The sequence below is a fragment of the Ipomoea nil genome, unplaced genomic scaffold (genome assembly GCF_001879475.1).
Source record: "Ipomoea nil cultivar Tokyo-kokei standard unplaced genomic scaffold, Asagao_1.1 scaffold0415, whole genome shotgun sequence".
NCBI lineage: Eukaryota > Viridiplantae > Streptophyta > Magnoliopsida > Solanales > Convolvulaceae > Ipomoea > Ipomoea nil.
In genome coordinates, this window is record NW_017616843.1 from 1057031 (window position 1) to 1085027 (window position 27997).

Genomic DNA, 27997 nt, shown 5'->3' on the forward strand with positions numbered 1-27997 from the left:
CTTAGCTGAGCCTCCTGACTTTGAGAGGTTGCTCCCACACTGCCGCTGTTGAGACTTGATCATTGATTATTCTTGCCAAACTTCACCCCTATAACCAACCGAGCTGCCCATTTCACCATTTTATGTAAAGACACAAGACAATTAATTGACACTAATCACTACAATTAAATTTTGCAGGACATGTATAATGAAAGGTGGGTGTTGAAATTACTATCAACAGACAATGAGATTGGGTATTGGCCAATGGGCTTGTTTACACATCTCAGAAAGGCTCCAGCAACGAGGTTACAGTATGGTGGTGCTGTTAGGAACAAGAAGACCAATGGAGTTCACACCGGAACTCAAATGGGGAGTGGGCATTTCGCAGAAGAGGGTTACACAAAGGCAGCTTTCATTAACAGAATAAAATTGGCTGATGAGAGTAATGATGGCATCCCCTATAGCGCTGGAGTTCTTCAAACCAATGCTAGATCTCCCAATTGCTATAATGTCCACTTTAATAGCAATGACGAGTGGGGCAGTCATATATTCTATGGAGGGCCAGGGAAAAATGACAATTGCCCCTAAAGCTAGGGATCCAAAAGGGGAAAGAAAATTTGCAATTTGTATTTAACTCACTAAGTACCCTATAATAAGATCTTACATTTATATAAATAAAATTTGATTGTTAAAGTTTAAGTGTTGAAATTTGTCATGCAAGTTTGATTATATGATTATGTTCAAAATTGAATTAATACTCAGCTCTTCGCATCTATTTAAGGAGGACCCCAATCTTAGAACAAAGTATTGATTTTACAAGCTCCTCAAAGTTTTCAAACGATATTCTGTGTGATAAGTTAAAAGAATCATCTAGATTCTAATAGTAGTCCAACCCCAAAACAAAATCATCTTTTTTTCTTTGAAAGATGTTGAATGATCATTTAAGCAAAGCGACTTTAATTTGTGGCTAATCCGTGGCGAAAATTGATCAAATAACAATAAAGATGAGGTTAGTGAGTAGCACAAGACTTACATTATATTCAAGGATTGTCACAGGAGGAAGCAAGTAGCACTTGTGTTGCGTAAGGCTTCATTCCCTTGTATTTGGTTATAAATACATAGTGAAACGCTCATTGGGTTAACGAGAAAGGTTGAGTAGAGAATTCTTCAAACCACTATAAATGCCTCTCTCTTTAAAGTCTTAATTATGTGTCAAACACTCAAACTATCCATACTACATACACTACACTTATTCAAATCAAACAAAGCTACAAAACAAATTTTAGCAAGTCAAAGATTTCTGCTGGGAAATCTTACATTTCTTTAAAAAGTTTAAAATTGTTAAAAGTCTATTAAACTCCCCTTCTAGCTTCATCAAGTGCACGCTAGTAAAAAAAAAAAAAAAAAAAAAAAAAAAAAAAAAAAACTCTCATATATCATTAGTAAGTAGTTTCTGGAGTTACTTTATTACCATTTAGGCATTTAATATGCAATTCCAAATGAAAAGACAAATAGGCAACACACTAGTGTCTAGTCCATCACTTGTTTCCACTTCTCGCATTCCTACTTTATTTATAAGATTGAAATTTAAAACAAAATATAAATCATTCTAAACGTGGTTAACAATTTAATAGTTGTAGGACCATGAGTGCTTAACTTGGACCAAGGGCGGTAACAATAATTTGAAAGTCGAGAATCACAAGTGATTAATTTGAAAGTTTAGGACTAAACTTGACAAACCACTATACTTGAGGACCCATATGGGGAGAAGGAGGCATAGGAAAAACTACATTAGCCAAAAGAGTCTATAGACATCCAATTATTATTGCTAGCTTTCACATTCGAGTGTGGGTAGTTTTGTCTCAGGTTCCTAACCTCAAAGAGATTCTCATTGGTCTATTACGTTGTATTTCACCAGTAACAAGTGAAATCTACAACGTAGACGATGCTCAAATAGCTGAGCAATTATGCACAAGTTTGATGGGCAAGAAGTATTTAATTTTCTTGGATGATTTATGGACCACTGCTGCATGGGATGCCATCAAAGGATATTTTTCAGAGAATTTTAATGGAAACCGAATCTTAGTAACTACTCGGTTCACAAAGGTGGCTAAATAAGTGCAGATCCCTACCATATGAAGTATCTATTTAACTTTAGAGAATATATGGGAATTATTTTCAAGGAAAGTGTTTCGCCAAAGCCAATGGGTACCATCCGTGGAATACGAAGAGGTGTGGAGAGAACTTTGGGCGATTGGGAAAAGGATTGTTTATGGTTGTAGTGGATTACCACTGGAAGTTGTTGTGATTGCTGGATTTTTAGCGACAATAGAAAAGTCAATACAAATATGGAGAGATGTTGAGGAAACTTGGATAGAGTTGATAGATATGATAATGACAAAAGAATTTCACAAATATTTTCATTGAGCTACAACTACTTACCTCACTTCAAACCTTGCTTTCATTATTTTGGTGTGTTTCCCGAAGACAATGTCATTCTCATTAAGAGATTAATCAACTTATGGGTTGTAGAGGGATTTTTAATGCCACATAAAAGTATGAGTTTGGAAGAAGCAATGGCAAAGAGTTATTTGCATGATCTCATTAAAAGAGGTTTAGTTCAAATTAATGAGCTAAGTATTGATGGCAAAATTAAATCATGTAAGGTTCATGATCGAGTGCACGAGGTCTGTGTGAGAAAAGCAATAAAGGGTAATGCTTTGTGCATTATCAATGACAACCATGCTCCAAAAGACGGATTCGCTGTTTTCAGCGTTTTGACCGTGTGAAAGCGCTGAAAACTTTGTTTGGTAAATGGCGATTTGGAGCAGCGGATTTGCTTCAAACCGTTAAAATTTGAAACGCTGCAATTTACAACATTTCAGGTTGGCATTTTTGGCTCTTGCCCAAAATGCCCTTAATTCTTAAAAAAAAAAAAGAATAAGATCAAAATTGGCCACTAAACGTAACTTGAAAGTGCAATTAGGCCTGAATGAAAAAAGAGTGCAATTAGGCCACTAAACACTCCAAATGTATGCAATTTCACCTGATAGCAGATTACCATCCATTTCATCAGGTTGTCTGCTTACGTGGATGGTGAGTTGACATTTTAAAATAATTTTTAATAATTAACTTAAAAAAATTAAAAATAAATAAATAAAAACACTGGGATGAAATGGATAATTTTAATAATTAACTTTAAAAATAAAAAATAAAAAATAAAAATAAAAAATGCTGGGGTGAAATGAATAATTTTTAATAATTAAATCTAAAAATAAAAATATAAAACGCTAGCATGAAATGGATAATTTTTAATAATTAAGTTTAAAAGTAAAAAATAAAAAAATAAAAAAAAACGCTGGGATGAAATGGATAATTTCTAATAATTAACTTTAAAAATAAAAAACGCTTTAGTGAAATGGATAATTTTTAATAATTAATTTTATTATATTTTATTTTATTTTTATTATATTTTCTATTTTATTTTTAAAAATTATTATTAAAAATTATTTAAATGTACTAACTCACCTGTGTTCAGTGACCTAATTACACCCTTTTTTCGTTTAGTGACACTCTTTTTTCGTTCAGTGACCTAATTGCACTTTCAGGTTACGTTCAATGACCAATTTAAACCTTATTTCAAAAAAAAAAAATTGTTTGATTAACAGAAGCCTCAGACTTCTAAATAAAGAAGCATGGGCTTCTTTTTTCCTACCCATCCGATGTGAGAATCGGATGGGCTGGAGTGAATAAGGGGGCGTTTAGCTCTTCTTTTAATGGGGAGCTCAACGCCAATCATTATTGTGTGGACCATGGTTCATACAACTTGTATGGACCATATTTTGTATATTATAAAATAATGTACATTCAATACAAAAATAATATACATTCAGCACAAAAATAATGTACATTGTATTCAGATGATATACATTATTTTTGTACTGAGTGTACATTATATTGTATAATGTACATTCAGTACAAAAATAATGTACATTTAGTATATTAAAAATGTACTTTTTGTTATGATCCATATAACACTGTGTGGACCATAATTTGTCCTCTTTTAGTTTAAATTTTAATGTGTTTATTCTTTTTTTTTAAAAAAAAATTATTATTATTATTATTATTAAGTACAAGTCTCAAATAGGTCATTACCTACACGTTATCACTCCACACTGTTGACATGTAATTTTATTTAAATAAAAATGGTGATGATGTGAAATTTACTTCCTAATCTCCAGCGGAACGGTCTATCCTGCTGCTATAGTGCTATGGCGAAGAGGGAGACAGGCACTGGAGAGGAGCTAGCTCTGCCGCTGATAAGCTTTGCCGGAGACGCTGCACTGCACCACCGGGAGAAACAGAAAGGCTCCAAATATGATTTCTAGAATTCAAAAGTACTTTAATACCATCTGGTGATGTACATAACATATCTTCATTGTGATGCTTTATGATGTAATAACAACCAATTTTCATGGCCTCCACTTTAGGTGAAGGTAACTAGGTTAGAAGTTATGAGTTTGTAAAAATTAAAATAACCTGTTTAAATGCAAAATAACTTAATATTTCTCAGCTAGACCTATTAAGTAGACAGTGCATACAAGATCAGAAACTGGTAGTGGTGGACTCAAGAAATTTTTTTCAGTGGGGGCAAAATATTAAAGCAAAATTGATAATTAGAAAAAAAAAATGAAACACTTAAAAAGTATAGCCATAAATAATGTTGGATATAAGAAAATTATAAAACACATCAAAACATTATAAAAATATTCATAACAAAATATGAACAAAATCAATTTGATAAAATAATTTGAATAAAAGATCCATTATAAATTACACATCTCATCTCATTATTAATATATAAATAATGAAGATTATATTATTGTGTTGAAGCAATATGCACTATTAATAATAGTGAAAATGTGAAATAATGAGAAAAGGTAGTGTTAATAGGAAAAGAGAATATTGAACAACCATATGCTCAGCCATCTATGCTAATTCACATTTTGTAAACATTTCTCTATTTTCTAATACTTATACTAAAACTTGTACTATATATACACATATACATACAAGAGTTATATAAGGGGTGGGGGTGGGGTGAGTGGGGGCAGCTGACCCCACTGCCCCCACTGTAGGTTCGCCTCTGGAAACTGGATGATCTATGGATATTTTGTCTGCCACATTATAGGAAAGGTGAAGAGACATATTAATCTCTCTAATGAATGGGCCACTAGTGAATGCGTCAACACGTAAAAGGTTCATTTTGGAGTAAATTGATATGATCCATCTTTTCAGGTATGCCTTCCATAATGAGAGTGAATTTCTTTACTTGAAATGTAGAAACTTGCAGAAGTTTACTATAAGACATTATTATTCCTTTCATCCATTGTGGAAGCTTGGTATTAAACTAAAAGAGGGCGTTGAGCTTCCATTGTGGAAGCTTGGTATTAAACTAAAAGAGGGCGTTGAGCTCCCCATTAAAAGGGGAGCTAAATGCCCCCTTATTCACTCCAGCCCATCCGATTCTCACATCGAATGGGCAGGAAAAAAAGAAGCCCATGCTTCTTTATTTAGAAGCCCATTCATCACTATTTTTATTTAAATAAAATTACATGTCAGCAATGTGTAGTGGCAACATGAATGTAACCTGCAAAAAAAAAAAAAAAAAAAAAAAAAAAACTAATTGACACATTTTTAGAGGTAAGTGTGTCCAATTAGATTATGTTTTAGTTGATGCGGAATTAAGCATTTTGGAGTAGTAGATGAGTCTATTTGACACTTGTGCCTTATTATTATTATTAATTATTATGTGTATACTCTTTTGGTTATTTTAAATGTTAACAGTTAATTTTACCAAACATCTTTTTACAAACTGCTGATATAATCTGCTAGTCAAACTCGCTAATACGATTCGCTAACCGTTGATTACCAAACAAGCCCAATTATCATTATTCTAAATGGATGATCACTGAGCAAATACTAATTTTTTAAGTATTAGGAATGTTTTTAAAAAAATAATAATAATAAGTTAAATTCCATTAGGAAAATACTTATGTACTCTCAAAATTTTACTCCCAACCTTTACTTACACTTGTGTCTAAATTTGATTGAAAGATGAAACAAAGAAATGAATAAACATCATAGCCCCTTTTAAAATTGAGAAATCAAAGCATGCCAAATGATCGATAGGGAGTACAAAATGGGAGTATGTATTGGGAGTACATGTACTCTCATTTCATATTCTCTACTTTGACTCCCACACTAAAAATATTGATGTAGACATTTTACAGGAAGTCACATGAAGAAAATAATCTATCAGAATCTACCATATCAGGAAGTAAATTTGAAAGAGTAAGATTTGAAAGTACATGTAATAGAATTCATTAAATCCCATCAATAATTCAGACCTTATCCCATCTTTCATCATTATTGCTACATGAAAAGTTAGATCCCATCAATAATTCAGACCTTATCCCATATCTCATCATTGCTGCAATACTCGTCTCATTTAATTTCTTGCTCAGTAAATGCTCCGATCTGAATTTCAGAAACACTTGAAAATAGTTGAATCAGAAACACTTCATAGTTTCAACAACTAACTCAGACCTTCAAGGTATGTTTCATACTTTCTCCTGCTTGACTTGAAGAATTCCACTTTTACTTTGATACAGTTTAGCATAACTCACTCACCATTACATTTTCCCTCTCAATTCCTTTGCTTTTTGCTACATGTTTATTAACTATAAAATTTAATAATTTTGGACTAGATATTTAACTGTGTTCACTATATACGAAAATATTCATAGACTTTTATATATATATATATATATATATATATATATATATATATATATATATATATATATATGTTGGAATTTTTAGCTAAAAATGACATTTTGAGTGATTATTTTGTGGTACAAATATATGTGGGTCCACTTCCGATTTGGGTCGGGTCAAAGTGGATTTGGGTTCTTCGTAGTGAGACGAAGAATTTGATATAATGTACGCTCAAAATGGGTAATAGGTGAATGAGAAATTGATTCTCAAAGTGAACCTATTTGAGAGAAGTCGACAACTTAAACCTATTGTTTAGTGGCTAATTAAAATTAGCACTAATCTTGGTGCTAATTACTTAGCATTCACGAAGGAATGCTTGTAATTTAGCATTGGAAAAGGTTAAGTTGCAACATGGTAATTAAGCTTTTGAAAGCTTGATTAGTGAATTGGGAAAAGGAACTTTCGTGTTATGCTTTGTGCATTGACGAAAGTTGTGCATGAATTGAGCTTAAGCTTTGGATTCCAAAGTAACTCGTTTCGTGCTGTGGATTCGGTGTGCACGAATCAAATGTTATATGCATTGATTCGTGCTGCACCGTTTCGGTGCTTGCGGACCACTCGGGTGTGGTTTCAGGTCCCAATTTGTTAAACCTTCGGGTTTATACGGACTTCTCAGTCACTCAGATATTTTGAAACGGGTCGTTATGGTCGGTACGAATTAATCGCGTATTAAGTTCGTGACCGTTGATATTATTTTGATAATAAGTATGACCGTTTCAAACGTTTTAATTCAATTTTTAAATTGGATTAATGGTGGTTTATGTGCCATGAATATGTTATTTATTCATATTTCCCCTACAAATAGCTACGGTGGTGGCAGAATGTTTACACACAACATTCAAGATTGAAACTCTCAAAACCTTTGCATTTTCTCTCTACTCTCATCTCATGTTTTGAAAAGAAATTCTGCCAACATCTTCCATAAAACATCGGAGTGCTCAACTTGTGTTCTAGTTCGCCGGACTTTGGGTTGGAGTGCTCGAACGCCAAAGTCGTAGTCCGTTTTATCCTGGGAGACTGACGCCACAACGATCCTAGCACCCTCGGGAGGTGGCGAATTGGTTTTAAGAAGAGTGTGTGTACACACGACTCGGGCTCCCTCTACTTCTTCTTGTTTCTTCGCGTTGGGTTAAAACTTCAGGTTAGAAACCCGTTCTTGCTTTTATTTTGTTCTTGGTTTCGGACCAAGTGGTGGGATTAATCTCGGATAGATTAAATCCCTGTACTAGTTTCGTACTAGTTGTGGTGGGATTAATTTCGTGGAAATTAAGTCCCGTGTACTAGTTTCGTACTAGTTGTGGTGGGATTATTTTGATAAAATAAATCCCTAGTTGGTTAATATATATACGAGGTATATATATGTAATTTTGGTTTCGTACCAAAATTGGTTGGAATTAATTTTGTACAAATTAAATTCCATCTTTCGGGATAAATATATATTTTATATATATTTCGTGTATCGATTTATTCACTAATTTCCAACAATCTTAAAACCGATTATTTCTTGGTGATTAAATCGATGGATTCCACGAGTGGTGGAACCATGAATGTTGCTCGTAATGCACATTCAAATGGTCGGATCGGCAACGTAGTTGCACATTCCGAAACCCCGGTGAACTTTGGTTCGGAGACCGGTGGTGGCATCAAAGGGTATATCCCTATGATGAAGGTATGTGGGACGGTACCTTGTGGATTGGTCGAAAGACCATGGAGATTCAAAGAAGTTGAATTTTGAATGGTGGCAACTTAAAGTGTTGTTCAACCTAGTGATTCTCGGCATGTCATGGTTCTTGATCGAGATGGTTCCTAGTTGAAAGGAACATGAGTCTAACGCTCAAACCGTTAGCATAGTAAGGATTTGGAAATATTTGATTTTTCCTATGCCTAAACTATGTTTTTAATGGCTTGTGTGACTCGTTGTGGGAATCTTTGGACCTGAAGTATAAGAGTGATGACGCTAAGGCAAAAGTGTTTGTCGTTAGCCGATTACTTGAATACAAGATGGTAGATTCCGGGATCGTCCTAAGTCAAGTTGACGAAGGAATGATCGTGAGTGAAGCCTTTCAAGTGGAATCTGGTATCCATTTGTTGCCTTTGGGCAGAAAGGACTTCAAGAAGCAATTCCACGGAATATGCTTGAATGGCTTAACGGCCATAGTGGTATGTAACAAACGTGTTGCATGGTTGAAATCTCGTAAAGGACTTCGGTTCTAGATTTCAAGTATAGTCAATTTGTCAAAATTGGGATGGCTATATAATCGTGAGCGTCAAAGCTCAAGTGTATTGAATATTTTAAATAATATTCTTAATACGATTATATAAGCTTGACTCAACTAGTTGGGAAAATTTGGTTGATATAATCTTATTAATTATGTAGAAATTAACTTGATTAAAGATACCAAATTGTACTAGTATGAAATTAATTTGTGACAAATGACGGAAGTGTTGGGACAACAAAATAAATCTTGAACCACCTAACTTGCGAGTAATGGTGTAATGATTTATAAAGTTGTCACTATTGTGGATTAAGACAAGGTTTTGTCTAATTTTGGAATGAAGGCAAGGGTTAATTACTAATTGGGCTATAAGCTCGGTGTAATAACCGTAATTAATAAGAACATTATTAATTGGTCTTGCCTGGTTGGGTCTTCGTGTTTGTGGCACGGTAGACAAGGTCATGGTAATTTTGAATCTATACGTAGATTAGTTAGCATGGACCACATTCCAAATTTTATGATAAGCACAAATATGATATTTGTGATGTGGCAAAACCACCGAGAAGTGAAGTGCACATCTCGGGTCTGAGAAGTGCTAGAAGCACCTCTAGGCCATGTGATCGAGAAGTAAACGTACATTTCGGTCATAGGCGAGTTATCGAGAAGTGGAGGTACATAACCTTCGGGTGACATCTTGGATGTACTTCTCGGAGTATCAACGATAGCACTCGAAAGTGCTAAGTGAATTTTGCTTGAGAGTAAAAACGATGTCGTTGATAAATTTATTCTTTATAAGAATAAAGTGGAAAACCAACTTAATCGTGGAATTCAGGCGGTTAGAAACGATCGATGTGGTGAATATGAAACACCTATTGGTGATTTCTGCGCAAGCATTGGTATCGTACTCGAGCCTACGACACGGTATTCACTTCAATCGAATGTTTTTGCCGAACATAAATATCAAGACGTTGATAAGTTCGGGTCTACCTCAAAGTGTGTGGGGTGAGACAAGACTTTGGACAAGTAAGTACCTTTTAAATAAGGTTACCCACATGAAACTCGATAAGGCTTCTTATGGGTTATGGGTACGTAGGAAGCTTTCCTACTAATACCTGAAATGTGGGGGTGTCTTGCCAAAGGCGTTTTTTGGTTCTTAGTACATGAGTCCTATGTTCTGGACGTACATAAGAACACGATATTTGAATCAAGGAATGCATCGTTCTTTGAAGATGTATTTCCGTGTAGGTCCAGTGAGGGACCTAGTACGTCGAAACGAACATTCGACGAGGCTGTGGATAACGGCAGTGGAGGGTTTGAAATAGAACCCGAGCTCGAAGCTAGACGTAGCAAGCGAGTTAGGATTGAAAAATCCTTTGGTCCAGATTTTGACGTACATGTTAGAATGTGATACGCATATTCTAACTTGTTTACTAGAAAATGAACCGGATTTTCTGACATGTTTGTTAGAAAGCGAGCCTCAAACGTATGTAGAAGCTGTGACTTCTACGGAAGGACCAATGTGGAAAGAGGCTATAAAGAGTGAAGTGGATTCTATCCTACAGAATCACACTTGGGAACTGGTTGATCTTCCTCCGGGTAGTAAGCCCTTGGGATCCAAGTGGGTCTTTAGACGGAAGTTGAAACCTGATGGTTCCATTGAGAAGTATAAGGCTAGGCTTGTAATTAAGGGTTACAGGCAACGCGAGGGCCTTGATTACTTCGACACGTATTCTCCCGTAACGAGAATAAATTCCATAAGGATGATACTTGCCATAGCCGCACTGCGGAGTTTGGAAGTTCATCAAATGGATGTGAAAACAGCTTTCTTGAATGGCGAGTTAGATGAAGAAATCTATATGGAACAACCTGAGGGTTTTGCGGTTCCAGGCCAAGAAAAGAAAGTCTGTAAATTGGTTAAATCGTTATATGGTTTAAAACAAGCGCCTAAGCAGTGGCACGAGAAGTTTGACCATGCGTGTTAACCAATGGGTTCAATATAAACGAAAGTGACAAGTGTGTCTACGTTAAGGAAATGATAGACGGTTATGTCATTCTTTGTTTATATGTGGATGATATACTCATCGTGGGTAGTAACGATCGAATGATCAAATCTACTAAGGACATGTTAAATTCGAGATTTGACATGAAGGATATGGGTTTGGCAGATTTAATCCTTGAGATTAGAATCGTGAGAAGACCTGATGGTCTCGTGTTAAGCCAATCTCATTATGTTGATAAAATCCTTGCAAAGTTTAACAAGGATGATTATCAAGTGGCTAGGACTCCATTAGATACTAGCGTTCATCTGTCCAAGAATCGCGGAAAGTGTATATCTCAAGTAGAATACGCTAGGATTATTGGAAGTTTGATGTATCTAATGAGCTGTACCAGGCCTGATATTGCCTTTGCGGTTAGCAAACTCAATAGATATACGAGTAACCCCAGTGATGCGCACTGGAAGGCAATAGTGAGAGTTATGAGATACTTGAGGTATACTCGTGACTGGGGACTGCACTATACACGATATCCTGCTGTACTTGAAGGGTATAGCGACGCTAACTGGATATCGGATATGAAGGACTCTTAGTCCACGAGTGGCTACGTGTTTACGTTAGCCGGTGCAGCCGTTTCTTGGAAATCCTCGAAACAAACCTTGATAGCTAGATCCACGATGGAATCTGAGCTGATAGCCTTAGACAAATGTTGTGAAGAGGCTGAATGGCTACGCCATTTTGTGGAGGATATTCCTTGTTGGGATAGACATGTACCTCCAATTAGTGTGCATTGTGATAATCAAGCAACAATTGGGAGAGTACAAAGTCATATGTATAATGGTAAGTCTAGACATATACGTCGAAGACATAATACCATTAAACAACTACTCACAACGGGTGTTGTCTCTGTTGACTATGTGAAGTCAAAGGACAATATAGCGGATCCGCTAACCAAAGGGTTGAGCAAAGATGTTGTTGAGAAGTTGGCACGAGGAATGGGTTTGAAGCCTATGGAATAAAAGTTCAATAGTGGACACCCAACCTAGCTGGCACCTAGGTTCAATGGGACAACTAAATTATGGAACGAAGCGTGTCACTGTGGGGGTCTCGGACTCCCTACCATTCCTCGTTAGAACAGTGACTCCCGCACGAGGCTAGCATGTTGATGCTTTAATGATTCGAATGTCGGTTGACATGTGTGAGTATGCGGGATACTCGATAAAGAATCACCTATGTTAGAGAGAAGTGGGGTCGCTTCAAAGGAGAATTGGTGGGCTCAATTCTTTAGAAACTCTCGCAGAACCAGGAAAGTGACCCATGACCAAAACGGGCACACCCATGAGAACAGAACAAACGTTGGAAGGTTCCTGTGTGGGATATGTCATCGTCTACACAAACGGCAGTTGGTTCAAAGACATCAAGTTCTACCATACAGCTAGTAGAGTAAACATATTTTCACAAGGCAAGGTTCAAAGGGTAACACCTACCTATGCTATGCAGGGATCGACCGTTGAGCACGTTCGTGTCGATTTTTCCTCGTCCCGAAAATCAATTTTCATTCATGTGGGGGATTGTTGGAATTTTTAGCTAAAAATGACATTTTGAGTGATTATTTTGTGGTACAAATATATGTGGGTCCACTTCCGATTTGGGTCGGGTCAAAGTGGATTCGGGTTCTTCGTAGTGAGACGAAGAATTTGATATAATGTACGCTCAAAATGGGTAATAGGTGAATGAGAAATTGATTCTCAAAGTGAACCTATTTGAGAGAAGTCGACAACTTAAACCTATTGTTTAGTGGCTAATTAAAATTAGCACTAATCTTGGTGCTAATTACTTAGCATTCACGAAGGAATGCTTGTAATTTAGCATTGGAAAAGGTTAAGTTGCAACATGGTAATTAAGCTTTTGAAAGCTTGATTAGTGAATTGGGAAAATGAACTTTCGTGTTATGCTTTGTGCATTGACGAAAGTTGTGCATGAATTGAGCTTAAGCTTTGGATTCCAAAGTAACTCGTTTCGTGCTGTGGATTCGGTGTGCACGAATCAAATGTTATATGCATTGATTCATGCTGCACCGTTTCGGTGCTTGCGGACCACTCGGGTGTGGTTTCAGGTCCCAATTTGTTAAACCTTCGGGTTTATACGGACTTCTCAGTCACTCAGATATTTTGAAACGGGTCGTTATGGTCGGTACGAATTAATCGCGTATTAAGTTCGTGACCGTTGATATTATTTTGATAATAAGTATGACCGTTTTAAACGTTTTAATTCAATTTTTAAATTGGATTAATGGTGGTTTATGTGCCATGAATATGTTATTTATTCATATTTCCCCTACAAATAGCTACGGTGGTGGCAGAATGTTTACACACAACATTCAAGATTGAAACTCTCAAAACCTTTGCATTTTCTCTCTACTCTCATCTCATGTTTTGAAAAGAAATTCTGCCAACATCTTCCATAAAACATCGGAGTGCTCAACTTGTGTTCTAGTTCGCCGGACTTTGGGTTGGAGTGCTCGAACGCCAAAGTCGTAGTCCGTTTTATCCTGGGAGACTGACGCCACAACGATCCTAGCACCCTCGGGAGGTGGCGAATTGGTTTTAAGAAGAGTGTGTGTACACACGACTCGGGCTCCCTCTACTTCTTCTTGTTTCTTCGCGTTGGGTTAAAACTTCAGGTTAGAAACCCGTTCTTGCTTTTATTTTGTTCTTGGTTTCGGACCAAGTGGTGGGATTAATCTCGGATAGATTAAATCCCTGTACTAGTTTCGTACTAGTTGTGGTGGGATTAATTTCGTGGAAATTAAGTCCCGTGTACTAGTTTCGTACTAGTTGTGGTGGGATTATTTTGATAAAATAAATCCCTAGTTGGTTAATATATATACGAGGTATATATATGTAATTTTGGTTTCGTACCAAAATTGGTTGGAATTAATTTTGTACAAATTAAATTCCATCTTTCGGGATAAATATATATTTTATATATATTTCGTGTATCGATTTATTCACTAATTTCCAACAATATATATATATATATATATATATATATATATATATATATATATATATATATATATATATATATATTAGCAAATCAGCATACAAATAATTGAAAAGCTTGTAATGGTAATTGGTAACAAACTTTGCATTTTCGGTTGAATCACATGAAGTTTAGAAACTAGCGGGGCCGGTTTTTAGTTTTGTGTAGCCCCGTTCTTAAAATAAACGAGGTCTATCAAAAGCCTAATTAAATGATAGATATCACTAGTTAGAATTGAACATTTGACCTCCCAAAGAAAATAAAATAGACACATGTTTCTACCATCCCTCCATGTAACCTTTTAAGATTAATTGTAATTTTTATGTTTTTTAATATCTTAACTAGTTAAGTAAAAATTAAATATTGGGCCCTCTAAAATTTGGGGTCCTGTGCCACAGCCCAAAATCCGGCCCTGAAAACTAGCTAGCTAGAAGATGCAATGATTTTGCTGAGGATACTATATATAATTCAGCAGATTAGATTTGAGTTAATACCCAATTTAATCTTTGAGTATAGTAGTTTTTCTCGATTTAGTACTAAATGACTTTTTATATTAATTAGATCTTCGATTTTGATGGTTTTATCTAATTGAATCCTTAGCTATTAGAATAAGGACTAAATTGAAAACAATCACTATAGTCGAAAACTAAATTGGTTAAAACAATTATAGTTAGTCAAAACAATTATAGTCGAATACTAAATTGGATAAAACTATTATAGTTGATGACTAAATTGAGTATTACTTGAGATGAAATTAAATTATCATGCTATCTTAACATATGACTCAGTTGAATAAAAGTAAAAGTGTAAAACCATCAAAATTGACGACCTAATTAAGTACAAAAAATCATTTAGGACTAAATCGAAAAAAATTACTATAGTGTATGACTAAATTTTGTATTAACTTATTAGATTTTAACCCATCTAGCTTGCATGCAAGCACCATCTCTGTTATAATCATTCCATTTCATTTTCAATAATTGAGAGTAATAAGTCTAATGTGAATTCCGGCCAGGAACACTTTAGTGAGGTTCAATGGATTTTGATGTTGTAACCACTCTAATCAAAATAGTTGATCAACACCTTATGGAGCCCAAACTACTTTCGAGTTTTGATGATTCACTGCTTGAAACAATCAAGTTGCTGTCTGCCAAGCTCTGCTTTGTGCAAGCCTTTTTGGAGGAATGTAAGACGAAAATGAATCACAGGGACACCTGCGCTAACATACTGTATGAAACAATCCGAGATAAAGTTGCTAGAAGATATGAAAATTACAAAATAGAATCTAAACTGAGAATGGTATATTTTGGAGTTAACTGGGGAGAGTCTGAATTTGTGGCTTCTGAACTTCATTTGACCTTGAAACAAGTGTTAAGAGATATCGAGGAAGCTGGAGAATGGATCCCATTGTTAAGAAAAATAATTACTTTAGAGCCTAAGAAAGAGGACATCACAGTTTGCGATACCTACCAAAATGCTTTAGAGACTGAGAATGAAGTGATTGTAGGATTCGACAGTGATATAGAGACAATAATAAAACGGCTCACTTTTTTATACTCGAAGAGTAAAGTTTTCACCATTTTGAGGAGTAATGACATTGACAAGTTACGAGAATATGTTGAAAATCCATTGGTGAAACTAAAAGTTATCCCACTAGTTGGGGAAGGAGGCATTGGAAAAACTACATTAGCCAGAAGAGTATATGGACATCTAATTACTATTGGTAGCTTTCACATTCGAGCATGGGTAGTTGTGTCTCAGGTTCATAACCTTAAAGAGATGCTCATTGGTCTATTACGTTGTATTTCACCAATCACTAGTGAAATCTACAACATAGATGAGGCTCAGATAGCTGAGCAATTATGCAGAAGTTTGATGGGGCAGAAGTATTTAATTTTCTTAGATGACATATGGACCACTGCTGCATGGGATGCCATCCAAGGATGTTTTCCAGAGAATTCTAATGGAAGCCGAATCTTAGTAACTACTCGGTTTGTAGAGGTGGCTGAATACTTAAGTGCAAATCCCTACCATGTGAAGTATCAAACTATAGAGGATCGTTGGGAATTAATTTCGAGAAAAGTGTTTGGGCAAGGCCAATACGTTCCCAAGAAATATGAGATAATTGGGAAACACATTGTTCGTGGTTGCAGTGGATTACCACTAGCAGTTGTTGTAATTGCTGGACTTTTGGCAACAGCAAAAGAGTCTCTAGAAATATGGAAAGATGTTGCGGAAACTTTGGTTGGAATTAATACATATGATGGAGTTAATACATATGATAGCAACAAAACAATTTCAAATATACTTTCATTGGGCTACAACTACTTACCTAGTCACTTGAAACCTTGCTTTCATTATTTTGGTGTATTTCCTGAAGACAATGTCATTCCTGTTAAGAGACTAATCAACTTATGGGTTGCAGAGGGATTTTTAATCCCACATAAATATATGAGTTTGGAAGAAGTGGCAGAGAGTTACTTGGATGATCTCATTAATAGAAGTCTAATTCAAATTAATGAGCTGAGTATTGACGGCAAAGTTAAATCATGTAAGATTCATGATCGAGTGCTTGAGATTTGTGTGAGAGAAGCAATAAATGGGAATACTTTGTTCATTATCAATGATAATCATGCTACAAAAGCAAGTCATTGGTTAAGCTGTCAAACAAGTCATTGGCCAATTACTCAAGCGAATTATGGGAATCGCAGTCTAGATAAAATCCATTCCATTCTCTGCTTTGGTAAAGATGTATATCATTCAAAATGCAGGTTGGTATACCCATGTTTGGAAATGCTAAGAGTATTGGATTTATCATTAGTTAAATGGTCACGATGCATGCCTAGTGAAATAACAGATTTGGTTCATTTGAGATACTTGGCTTTAAGTACCATTGGTTCTCTTTACAAGCTTCGATTTTTCAAGCTTAAAAATTTACTAACTCTCATAGTTACTTCGTGGATGGAAAAATGTCCTTTGCAACTGCCATGTGATATTTTGAATTTGTCGGAATTGAGGCATTTGCATGTTGACAAGAGATGTTCACAGTATCTCCCTAGCTCAGTCAAAGAAAATCTACAAACCCTCTATTGGTTGAAAGTTGCTAGCTCCGACAAGCAACCAAACTTCAGAAAGGTTCCAAACCTAAAGGAACTTGGGATTTACATTGAAGGTCAATTGGTGCCTAGCTATCTAGGGAGCCTTGTGTATTTACATGTACTTGAGAAGCTGAAGTTTGAAGTAGGAAGAGTCGAGCGCTTTTATCTTCCAACAGATTTCCCACCAAACCTTAAGAAGTTGACACTTCGTTATACTTATCTTCCATGGAAGGAGATGGACAAAATTGGCAAGTTACCACATCTTGAGGTGCTTAAACTAAAAGATTTTGCCTTCTGTGGGTCAAAGTGGGAACCATCGAAGAGCTTTCGGAAATTAAAGGCACTTCTCATTTCACGTTCAAATCTCAAACATTGGAATACAAGTTCTAATCATTTCCCAGTTTTGGAACGTCTTGTCTTAAGATATTGTTGGGAATTGAAAGAAGTTCCACTTGAGTTTGCAGATATTGGAACACTGAAGTTAATTGTGTTAGAATGTTGTTATTCTTCACTTGTGACTTCTGCAAATCAGATTTATTCTGCGAAGAAGTACTTATTAGAGGAAATAGCACCTTGTCCACTTCGCGTTCGTAAAGTTAGAACTAAGGTTTCTCTCTAATTCTTGTTCATTGTTTCAAAATATTAGTTTTTTGCATTCTAATTCCATGTATTAATTAATTATTTGTTTTCTTAATCATTTTCAATTATTTTTCAAGGTTGAATTGCCTATTATTTCTGAAGATGAAAGTGTTGAAAGCTCTGAAGTAAAAAGTATGGAAAGCTCTGAAAGCTCTGAAGAAGAAAGTATGGAAAGCTCTGAAGATGAAAGTGTTGGAGGATTGTGTCGTCTCAGTTGTGTATGTGGAATCCAATAACGTCATTTAGTTGTATTTGTTGCTTTACAGTTACTTTGACTACTTCATTATATACTGTACGTATTTGGTTGACTTTTATTTTGGAATAACACATTACACATTCTCTAGAGCCTTTTCTTTCTCTCTGTTAGAAATGTTGAAATTAAAGCTAGGAAGAGTGTGATGAAATATGTGAAGAAGGTGTCGAAATCTATGAATGCATTGAAAGAATTGAAGAGGAAAGAAGAAAGTGACCGAGGGTGTGCACTGGGTAAATCCTGCCTTGTGACTCTGAGCGACAATTCGGCAAAGAATCACAAAGAGGTAAACCAGTCTAGGTTGTCAATAACTGACCGATTCAAACCAAGAGGGCTGGGAGTTGAACTCGTGACTTGTTGCTTTCATGAGTTCATGCACTGCCTAATGTTGATAAGTATACCACACTTGTCCAGTCTAATCCAGATTGGTGGTTGGAAATTCGTAACATATTGAAATGCTTTTTGGTGCACAAAAAAACACACTACTAATTTCTTGAGCTGTCAATTCCATAAATTTCTATCGATCATTCACAAATCTGCAGATCAGTCTTTCTCAAGTTATGGAAATGCACAAATCCATTATCTAGCCTTGGCATTAGTAAGATTAGAAGCAAGACAATCTGCAATAAAATGAAGTTAGCTTGCAGAGAAATGTGAGACTAATGAAATGTCAAATAATCACACTTTTGGACTTTGAGCAGTACTTATACTCGATCCATTCTCGGACTCTTCTTTTAGATTAGTGTTGAGTACTTGTCGTAATCCATATTACTTTATTTGAAAGTCCGGGTTACAAGAGAATAGTCAATGGCCCTGTTTGATAAAATAGTTAGCTTATCAGTTAATTTTGACTTATTTGACCACTATTAGCTATTTGACTTGGTTAAAAAATCAATATAAGTATTTGGTTAATCACCTTTTTGTAACTCCAAAATCCTAAAATTCAAAAAGCTGTTCAAAATAACTTTTTCAATTAGCTTTTTGAGAAAAGAAATTATACAATCAGCTATTTAAAAGTATGACACTCATCTGTGTCATGGCCATGTCGCTTGTGGAATCGACAGTATTTTGACTTATCGACTCTGTGAACCTCCATGGTGGATGGTCGGGGTAACCGCACCATGTTGCATCCCTCAATATAGGCTAGCACCTCACTTGGATGCGTTGTTAATGGCGTCAAAGGTCTTGGTGCTGTCAGCATAGGTGTGAATAACCTTGGAGTCCTATTTGGGGTCGATGACCCTGCCCGCAAGGCCATCCGATTTTGTTCCGAGTGCCGTTCTACAGGTCGTTCTGGCACCTTCTTATTTGGTTCGGGAGTTTCTTCTATCAAGGGTCTCTTAGAAGACCATTCTTCTTCTTCTCTTTTGATCCGGTTTGCTTCCTTGGCCTTGGCGTAACCGGGTATGGAGGTACAGAACGAAGGGTAGGAAAATAGTAACCATTATTATCTGGGGCGCTAGGCCCAGAATAGTACCTAAAAAGCCCGAGACACCGGTCCAAAAGATAAATAAATGATAAATTCTATAGCCCTAAGGAATGGAATAGGGCCCAAAATGATAGCTCGAATAATAATTAAATAACACAAGCTAAAGGACTAATAAATAAAACAAAATTAAATATGTTACCAACAGGACTCGTTCCCTTGTGTGCTAGCAGAAAGGAGGAGACTCGGACTAACGGACTAGAAGGGGGTTGGTGAGCCAATAAATGCCTTTTAAAGGGAGGGAATGGTGTCTATTTATATTGTTGAAAGACTCACGGATGGTTGACAAATGGACGGCATCTGGCAGCCTTCATTCTTGGCCACACACGTGTCCTACCACTACTCCTCCCTTTTAGTACATAAATCTTGACTTGTTAAGTGAGAGGTTGTGGGTTCAATACCTCCTTGGTAACACTTCTTATAATACTTTGCTCCAAGCTTTAGCTTCTTTCTTTTCTTGGCAATAAGATAGACACCCCGTTTAGGCCTGGATGCTAAGGTCTTAACGCTTAACACAAAAGCTTTCACACAAGGATTAGCACAAAGACTAAAGAAGGTCGCAAGCTGAAAGGGGTACAAGTACTTACTTCATTGATTCTGGCTTGCATATGACTCATGGCTGGAGATCTTGCCTTGCCGGGGTCTCGGCCTCGCGCACGGTTCCGGGATGCTTCCTCCTTTTTTCCCCCACCGTCACTTCCACTTCGAAACTTACCTCCCGATCGGGATCTCCCACTATCAGATGGATTTGGCTTTGATGATGTCTTTCCCTTAACCACGCACTAAAAAGACCGGTGGCCCTTCTTGCCACAAGCAAAGCGCACTGCCGGCTTCCCATGGCAATCCAAGCTGGGGTGGTCACTTCCACACTTCTTGCAAACGTAGCGCCTTGCCTTAGTCTAGTTGTTCCGGATTGGTTGGGGAGTCTTACCACCTTTAAAGTTGTTTCTTTGGAAACTTCCTGTTGATTCGGTACCGGTAACTAAACTCCTCTTACGACTCTCCCAGATTCCTTTCTGAACTTGCTGCACACGATAGAGGTCGGCTGCACAGAGATAGGCCTCATTGAGAGCCTTGGGCTTCGACACAGTCAAGGTTTTCCTAGCATCAAAGTTGAGTCCAGCAACAAACTTCTCAACTTTACTCATCTTGGTAGGTACCAAAACCGCGGTGAAACGGGCTAACTCCAGAAACTTCTTATGGTATTCCATAACCGACAATGGTACTTACTTAAGGTGGAGAAACTCCTCGTATTTTGCCGCCTTGACATGAGCGGGGTAGAACCGCTCACGTAACTTATCCTTCAAGCCTTCCCAACTGAACTCTGGATCTTGTCTACAAGCTGGCCTTTCGTGTATCCACCACAAGTCGGCCTCTTGTCTAAGGTAGAACGTAGCTAACTCCACTTGGCGATCCTCCGGGCAAACCACTACCTCGAAGATCTTGTCGAACATCCGGATCCACTCTTCTAGCACCGTGGGATCCTCTTCTCATGCGAAGATTGGGGGACGATGACCCGACACTTGGCGTGCTACGTCTCGGTTCCCATTATGTTGGTGATTGTTGTTGAGGAGGGCGTTGCTCAGCGTTTGAGTAACCCGAGTCAGCTGGTGCAGGTTTCAAGCTAGTTGTTCGTTGGTAGGCATTTCTGAAGTCCTTGCACGACATCTCGGTGGTGCCATCTTGAGTTCTACAAAAGCAGCACGGTTACGAAAGGAAACTTAGAAGCTCGCACCCTTACCCAATGCCTAAACTTAAAAGAACTAAAGCTAAAAGAAAAACAAGCACAGGAAACACAACAGAAAGCGATAGGAAAACTCACAACCTCACCACGCGTCCTAAGGTTCCTAAAACTTAGGTACTTAAACACTTAGGATTCGAGGTTAACACCTTAAAGTCTTACTCTTAAAAGCACTAACCTAGGCTCAAACCTAGGCTTTGATACCAACTGTAACACCCCCGATTTTACGTACTAAATTAAGGCAATTGAAGCTTAGGAACGAAGATTAAAGCTAAACATTAGGTATAAAAGTCATGGAAGCTAACTAGTTAACCGGAAAATGCTATGTCACATCTAGATGTCTAATCTAAATGCATAGGCTTACAAAAACTATTAACTAGAAGTCTACAAGTTACAGGGCACACAGGCCAAACTACTACTAGCTATAAGAAAGAAGCTAGTCTACCGGGCTTCACTATCGCGCTTTCGGCTCAACTACTTTGCACCTGAAAAACATAAGGCGTAGCACCCGTTAGAGAATAATTCTAAGTAACCCACCACTACGCGTTGAGTACCATATAGTATAGATATAAAAAAACCATTTGAGACTTGGCATAATATATAGTCTTTTAAAACGAGGAATAGAAACATCATAAGACTCATAATGGAACACTCTCAATCAACCAACCATCATACGATAAATCAAGAGGTCAATACAACGATAAGAACAATGGAATAATCAATAACAAATTATCATCAATATCAATCAAAGGGAAACATCAAGATATGCTCATAAGCAAGGAGTTATAAGAATCATAATCAATCCATTCCCGGCAAGGTTCCAAGTCCACGCAGGACATAGCCAAACCAAGTCATTCATCGTGGAGTCATCGCAAGGACCCGAATCATAGTGGGCCAGTGTGGAGGGCTCCAAGTCATCAATCACATACCATAGAGTCATCGCAACGACTCGGGCCGCAACCCAATGGAAACAGATCCAGTAACTTTAAGTGTATACACCCCCTATTGAGATCTCAAGCCCAACGGGTTAGCTACCTTCTCTAGCAACTGGATAAGTTTCCCAAGTTGCCCACAAATCATACGTATCCAAACGGCAACCCGGAGCTTTAAACCCACTACCGGATCAGTTCACAATGGTTGATCTGGGTTTTAAACCCACCACCGACCTGTCAAGGGCTTCCCGCACCAACATGACCCATTGCAAACAGAGCCAGAGGCCCGCCAATCACATATCAGTATCACATAAGTCCCCACACTGTCCACTATTCCACATATCAATCAAACATCTCATCAAGAGTCGATTCACACGGAATCTAGAGATACAACAAAGCATAGATTCCACACGAAGTGTGCACAACAACGGATAAGCTCAACAATAGCTTAATCAATGAATAATCATGATAAGGTACAACATTTGTACAAGCTCATAATCATAGGTTTAATCAAAGGAATTCAAGGAAGGGCATGAAGGAAACATTTCAACGTATTCCACAATAACGAAAGACTTTAACTCAATAGACCACAATGATTGGTAAAACACAAGTTACCAATCCTCATCAAGAATAGGCATGGGGAATACAAGGAAAGCACATACTAGTACCAATAACAACGTAGCTAGCATGCAATTCATCAAGGCAATCATAAAGGCTCAAACGAACATCATAGACTTCATTCCAATCCAACGAATCACAAGGTTGGATCACATACATGATTCAAGACTTACAAACCCTATCATGGGTACTTAAGACATCGTTCTAGACTTATGAAACATCAATCAAGACACACAAGTGCACAACGGATCAATAAAGCGGAGGTCAAAATACATCGTACCAGTGGGCGGAACGGTGGGTGGACAACCTCCTGTCGTTCCCCCCATTGTGTACCAGCGAGTGAAACCACGGGTGGACAACCAACCGCGGCTCCGCCCGTCACCAACCATCAACGTTCCCCGCGGGTGGAACGGCGGGTGGACAACCCCCCGTTGTTCCTCCCGCGGGTACATACCTGCGGAAAACTCTTCCCTTCGGGGAAAAACATCAACATTGCCAAGTTCAAGTCCAAAACACCCAAAACTGACGTCAATCATCAAAGGAACTTGAACACATGGAATAACTCAAAGAATAGCATTTAAGGACCCTAAATACAAGCTCTAAAAATGCATAAACACAAGAATACGCACATAATCACTCAATAGCATCAAGGATGTCAAGAATCTCAATAGCATCAAGAATGTCAAGAAATCATCATAGCAAGTATAAAATAGATTTTGTAAGACATAGGTTACCTCCTTAACTTGGCAAATCACCACAAGCACCTCTAGATCAACTTAGCTCTCAACATCTACTTGATCTTCATCAAACTCCCAAAACCCAACAAGATAGAAGAGAGATTTTAGAGAAATAGGAAGGAAATCTTGAATAGAAAATGTGTAGGAAGATAGATCTTATCACCTCTAGCCTTGGAGTGTTAGAAAGTTGGAGTCTTGGCTTGGATCTCTTGAAGAAATGTGAAGATGAACTCTAGGGTTTTCTTGGAGAGAATGAGGAGTGGGAAGCAAGAAAGAAGGGTGTAGAGAGATGGAGAAATCTTGAAATGTGTTGGGGTGTCTTGGTTAGGGTAGGGTTTTAAGGTTAGAAATGGTGAAAAGACCAAAAGGGCCCCTTCTTTCCAAAAACAAGTTAGAAGAAAAACAAAGTCTAGAGTACAAGGAATAAAGCATAAGGTCTACCCATTGACCAAATTAAAATGCTAAGGGATTTGGTCAAACTAAATCCCTTAACTAATTTCAATGGGGAATTAGGAAAAGAATTGTAAGGCCACAAGGAATTAATTAAGAAATTAATTCGAGTTTAAGGAGTGAATTTCCAGGGTGTCACAACAAAGGTGGCTAAATAAGTGCAGATCCCTACCATGTGAAGTATCTAACTTTAGTGAATCTATGGGAATTGTTTTCAAGGAAAGTGTTTGGGCAAAGCCAATGGGTTCCGTCCGTGGAATACGGAGAGATGTGGAGAGAACTTTGAGCGATTGGGAAAAAGATTGTTTATGGTTGCAGTGGATTACCACTAGAAGTTGTTGTGATTGCCGGACTTTTAGCGACAATAGAAAAGTCAATACAAATATGGAGAGATGTTGAGGAAACTTGGATAGAGTTGATAGATATGATAATGACAAAAGAACTTCACAAATACTTTCATTGAGCTACAACTACTTACTTCCTCACTTGAAACCTTGTTTTCATTATTTTGGTGTGTTTCCTGAAGACAATGTCATTCACGTTAAGAGATTAATCAACTTATGGGTTGCAGAGGGATTTTTAATGTCACATAAAAGTATGAGTTTGGAAGAAGCAGTTGCAGAGAGTTACTTGCATGATCTCATTAAAAGAGGTTTAGTTCAAATTAATGAGCTAAGTATTGATGGCAAAGTTAAATCATGTAAGGTTCATGATCGAGTGCACAAGGTCTGTGCGAGACAAGCAATAAAGGGGAATGCTTTGTGCATTATCAATGACAACCATGCTCCAAAAGCTAGTCATCGGTTAAGCTGTCAAACAAGTCATTGGCCAATCACTCAAGCAAGTTATAGAAATTGCTCTCCCTATAAAATCTTTTCAGTTCTTTGCTTTGGTAAAGATGTATACCGTTCCAAATGCATGTTGGTATACCCATGTTCAAAATTGCTGAGAGTATTAGATTTATCATTAGTTAAATGGCGCCACAAGGGATGCCTAGTGAAATAACAGATTTGGTTCATTTGAGATATTTGTCTTTAAGTACCATTGGTTCTCTTTACAAGCTTCAATTTCTCGAGCTTAACAATTTGCTAACTCTCATAGTTACTTCTTGGATGGAAAAATGTCATTTGCACCTGCCATGTGATATTTTGGGTTTGCCACGATTGAAGCATTTGCATGTTGACAAGAGATGTTCACAGTATCTCCCTTGCTTAGTCAAAAACAATCTACAAACTCTTTATTAGTTGAAAGTTGCTAGCTTCAACGAAAAACCAGTTAGAGGGATTTACATTGAAGGCCAATTGGCGCCTAGCCATCTAGGGAACCTTGTGCATTTACATCTACTTGAGAAGTTGAAAATTGAAGTAGGAAGGGTCGAGCACTTTTGTCTTCCAACAGGTTTTCCACCAAACCTTAAGAATGAAGTTGACACTTCGTTATACTTTTCTTCCATGGAAGGAGATGGACACAATTGGCAAGTTGCCGCACCTTAAGGTACTTAAACTAAAAGATTTCGCCTTTTGTGGCTCAACGTGGGAACCATCGAAGCAGCCGAGCCGGGCTTTCGAGAATTAAAGGCACTTCTTATTTCACGTTCAAATCTCGAACATTGGAATACAAGTTCTAATCATTTCCTAGTTTTGGAGCGCCTTGTCTTATTAAGATATTGTTGGGAATTGAAACAAGTTCCAATTAATTTTGCAAAAATTGGAACACTGAATTTAATTGTATTAGAATGTTGTTATTCTTCTCTTGTGACGCAGATTTCTTCTGCAAAAAGCGGAACATTAAAGGGAAAGGCAGGTTGTCCACTTCGTGTTCGTAAAGTTGGAACTAAGGTTTCTTTCTAATTCTTGTTCATTATTTCAAAATATTAGTTTTCTGCATTCTAATTCCATGTATTAATTGATTATTTGCGTTTTTACTCATTTTCAATTACTTTTCAAGGTTGAATTGCCTATTATTGAAAGATATGAAGAAGAAAGTGTCGAAAACTGTATAGAAGAAATGTTGAAAGCTGATAAGTATTCTGATGCATTGAAGAAGAAAGTGCAGTGACTTAAGAAAGGTTGTTAATTGAATTTGAACTTCACTTTATGTTTCAGCTTGTAAGTTCATGGCAGCATGGCTGAAGTTTATTGCTAATGTTGTGATGTTTATAAATTTAGTCACTTGTCCAGTCCAATCCAGATTGGTGGGATGGTGATCTGTCTCTTTGGTTGGGAGAAAACAAACACAAAATATTTTTGGTTTCCATTTGATTTGAACAATTTCAGCTATGTGTGTTATGATGTTTTTTTCTACTTCAATGACACCATGGTTAAGTTGTAACAGTCCATTGAATAAAAATTATCATTACCAATTACATCAATATCTTTAATAATGAATCTATAATAAAATATACAATAACAACACTATAATAAATATATAAGCATAAATTTAAAAACTGTATGTATAAATAATAGTTAGCAAAGAATATATATAGCTTGCCCACGAAAAAGTTAAAATATTATTCTAAAACATAATGTACATTATATTACCCAAATGTGTCATTATTCTAACTCGTAATGTACATTATTCTAACACATAATGTAAATTATTCTAACACGTAATGTACATTATTCTAACACAAAATGTACAATATTCTAACACATAATGTACATTATTTTTACTCATAATCTTCATGACGATGTTTTGGACCCGTGGTCCACACAGCTGTGTGGACATATATATATATATATATATATTATATATATATATATATATATATATATATATATATATATATATATATATATATATATATATATATTATATATATATATATATATATATATATATATTATATATATATATATATATATATATATATATATATATATATATATATATATAGAGAGTTGCACTCGGGTGCGAACGGCTCACCCAGGCGCGAAATAGGAATGGATTCTGTTCGTCCACGTGTCCAGATCTAATGGATGAGAAACACTGATTTTTTTAAAAAACGCGGTGGCATTTTCGTAAATAATTGAACATCGAAGTGCAAGTAAAATGTATTACAAGTGCATGTAAAATGTATTATAGGTGCAAGTAAAAATTTACACTGAGCATCAATACTTAGTTGCACTTATAGTTCTAAGTACTTGCACACATAGGTATAAGTAGTTGCATTTAGGTGTATGAATGTTTGCGAATGGTTTTCAGGAGTATTACTACCCGCTGAACTCAGATCAATGAATGTTAACAAGACAAAATTACATGCACTGATAGGTGAAAGTAGGTGCACATATAGTTATAAGTAGTTGCACCTATAGTTATAAATAGTTGCACATATAGTTATAAGCACGCCCAGGTGCATGAATGGTTGCGGAAAGTGAATGCTAACAAGGCAAAATTACATGCACTTATAGGTGAAAATAGGTGCACTTATAAGAGATTTTACTTGCACTTCGATGTTCAATTATTTACGAAAATGTCACCGCGTTTTTTTTTAAGTTATTAGATCTGGACACGTGTCACGCGCTGATTCGTTCGCATTTCCTTCCTGGGCACTTATTCGCACCTGAGTGCGTCCCTCTATATATATATATATATATATATATATATATATATATATATATATATATATATATATATATATATATATATATATATATATATATATATATATATATATATATAGAGAGAGAGAGAGAGAGAGAGAGAGGAAGTGATCGGAAGGAAGCTAAACCAAAGAATTATTCAACCTTAGAATGAAGATTTCTAGAGCTCTTATTCAACTTGTCTCTAATGACAAAAGAGTTAAATCAATCTTAGAAAGTATTAATGAAGGTGTACAAGTTCTCAAATGTATAGAAGAGATCTTAGACACAATTTTCAAGCCTGATACCTATAACTCTACTAAAGAGACGAATGGGTAATAAGCAATATGAAGTCTTTTTAGAGGAAAATTTGACTTTGCGCAAATAG

At 36.6% G+C, this 27997-nt stretch overlaps 1 protein-coding gene and 1 long non-coding RNA gene across 5 annotated transcripts; one reads left to right on the top strand and one right to left on the bottom strand.

The window, feature by feature from the left end:
- Positions 1 to 6779, bottom strand: LOC109172253. The gene is made up of 3 exons (XR_002052699.1): positions 6589 to 6779; positions 3659 to 3660; positions 1 to 11 (listed from the first exon to the last, which is right to left on the bottom strand). It is a non-coding gene; the product is annotated as an uncharacterized LOC109172253 (long non-coding RNA).
- LOC109172247 (putative late blight resistance protein homolog R1B-17) lies at positions 6411 to 26360 on the top strand. 4 transcript variants are annotated; one of them, XM_019321401.1, is made up of 5 exons: positions 6411 to 6595; positions 15090 to 17704; positions 25792 to 25866; positions 25976 to 26136; positions 26226 to 26360. In XM_019321401.1, the coding sequence occupies exons 2-4, from the start codon at positions 15110 to 15112 to the stop codon at positions 26084 to 26086; spliced, it is 2781 nt and encodes a 926-aa protein (XP_019176946.1). In that variant the 5' UTR covers positions 6411 to 6595; positions 15090 to 15109; the 3' UTR covers positions 26087 to 26136; positions 26226 to 26360. The 4 variants fall into 4 exon arrangements, with proteins under 4 accessions (XP_019176946.1, XP_019176947.1, XP_019176948.1 ...); XM_019321402.1 differs by lacking the exons at positions 25792 to 25866; positions 26226 to 26360 and adding an exon at positions 17889 to 17943 and having other exon boundaries at positions 15090 to 17779; positions 26014 to 26063; XM_019321403.1 differs by lacking the exons at positions 25792 to 25866; positions 25976 to 26136; positions 26226 to 26360 and adding an exon at positions 25318 to 25583 and having other exon boundaries at positions 15090 to 17239.
- The last annotated feature ends 1637 nt before the right edge of the window (positions 26361 to 27997 follow it).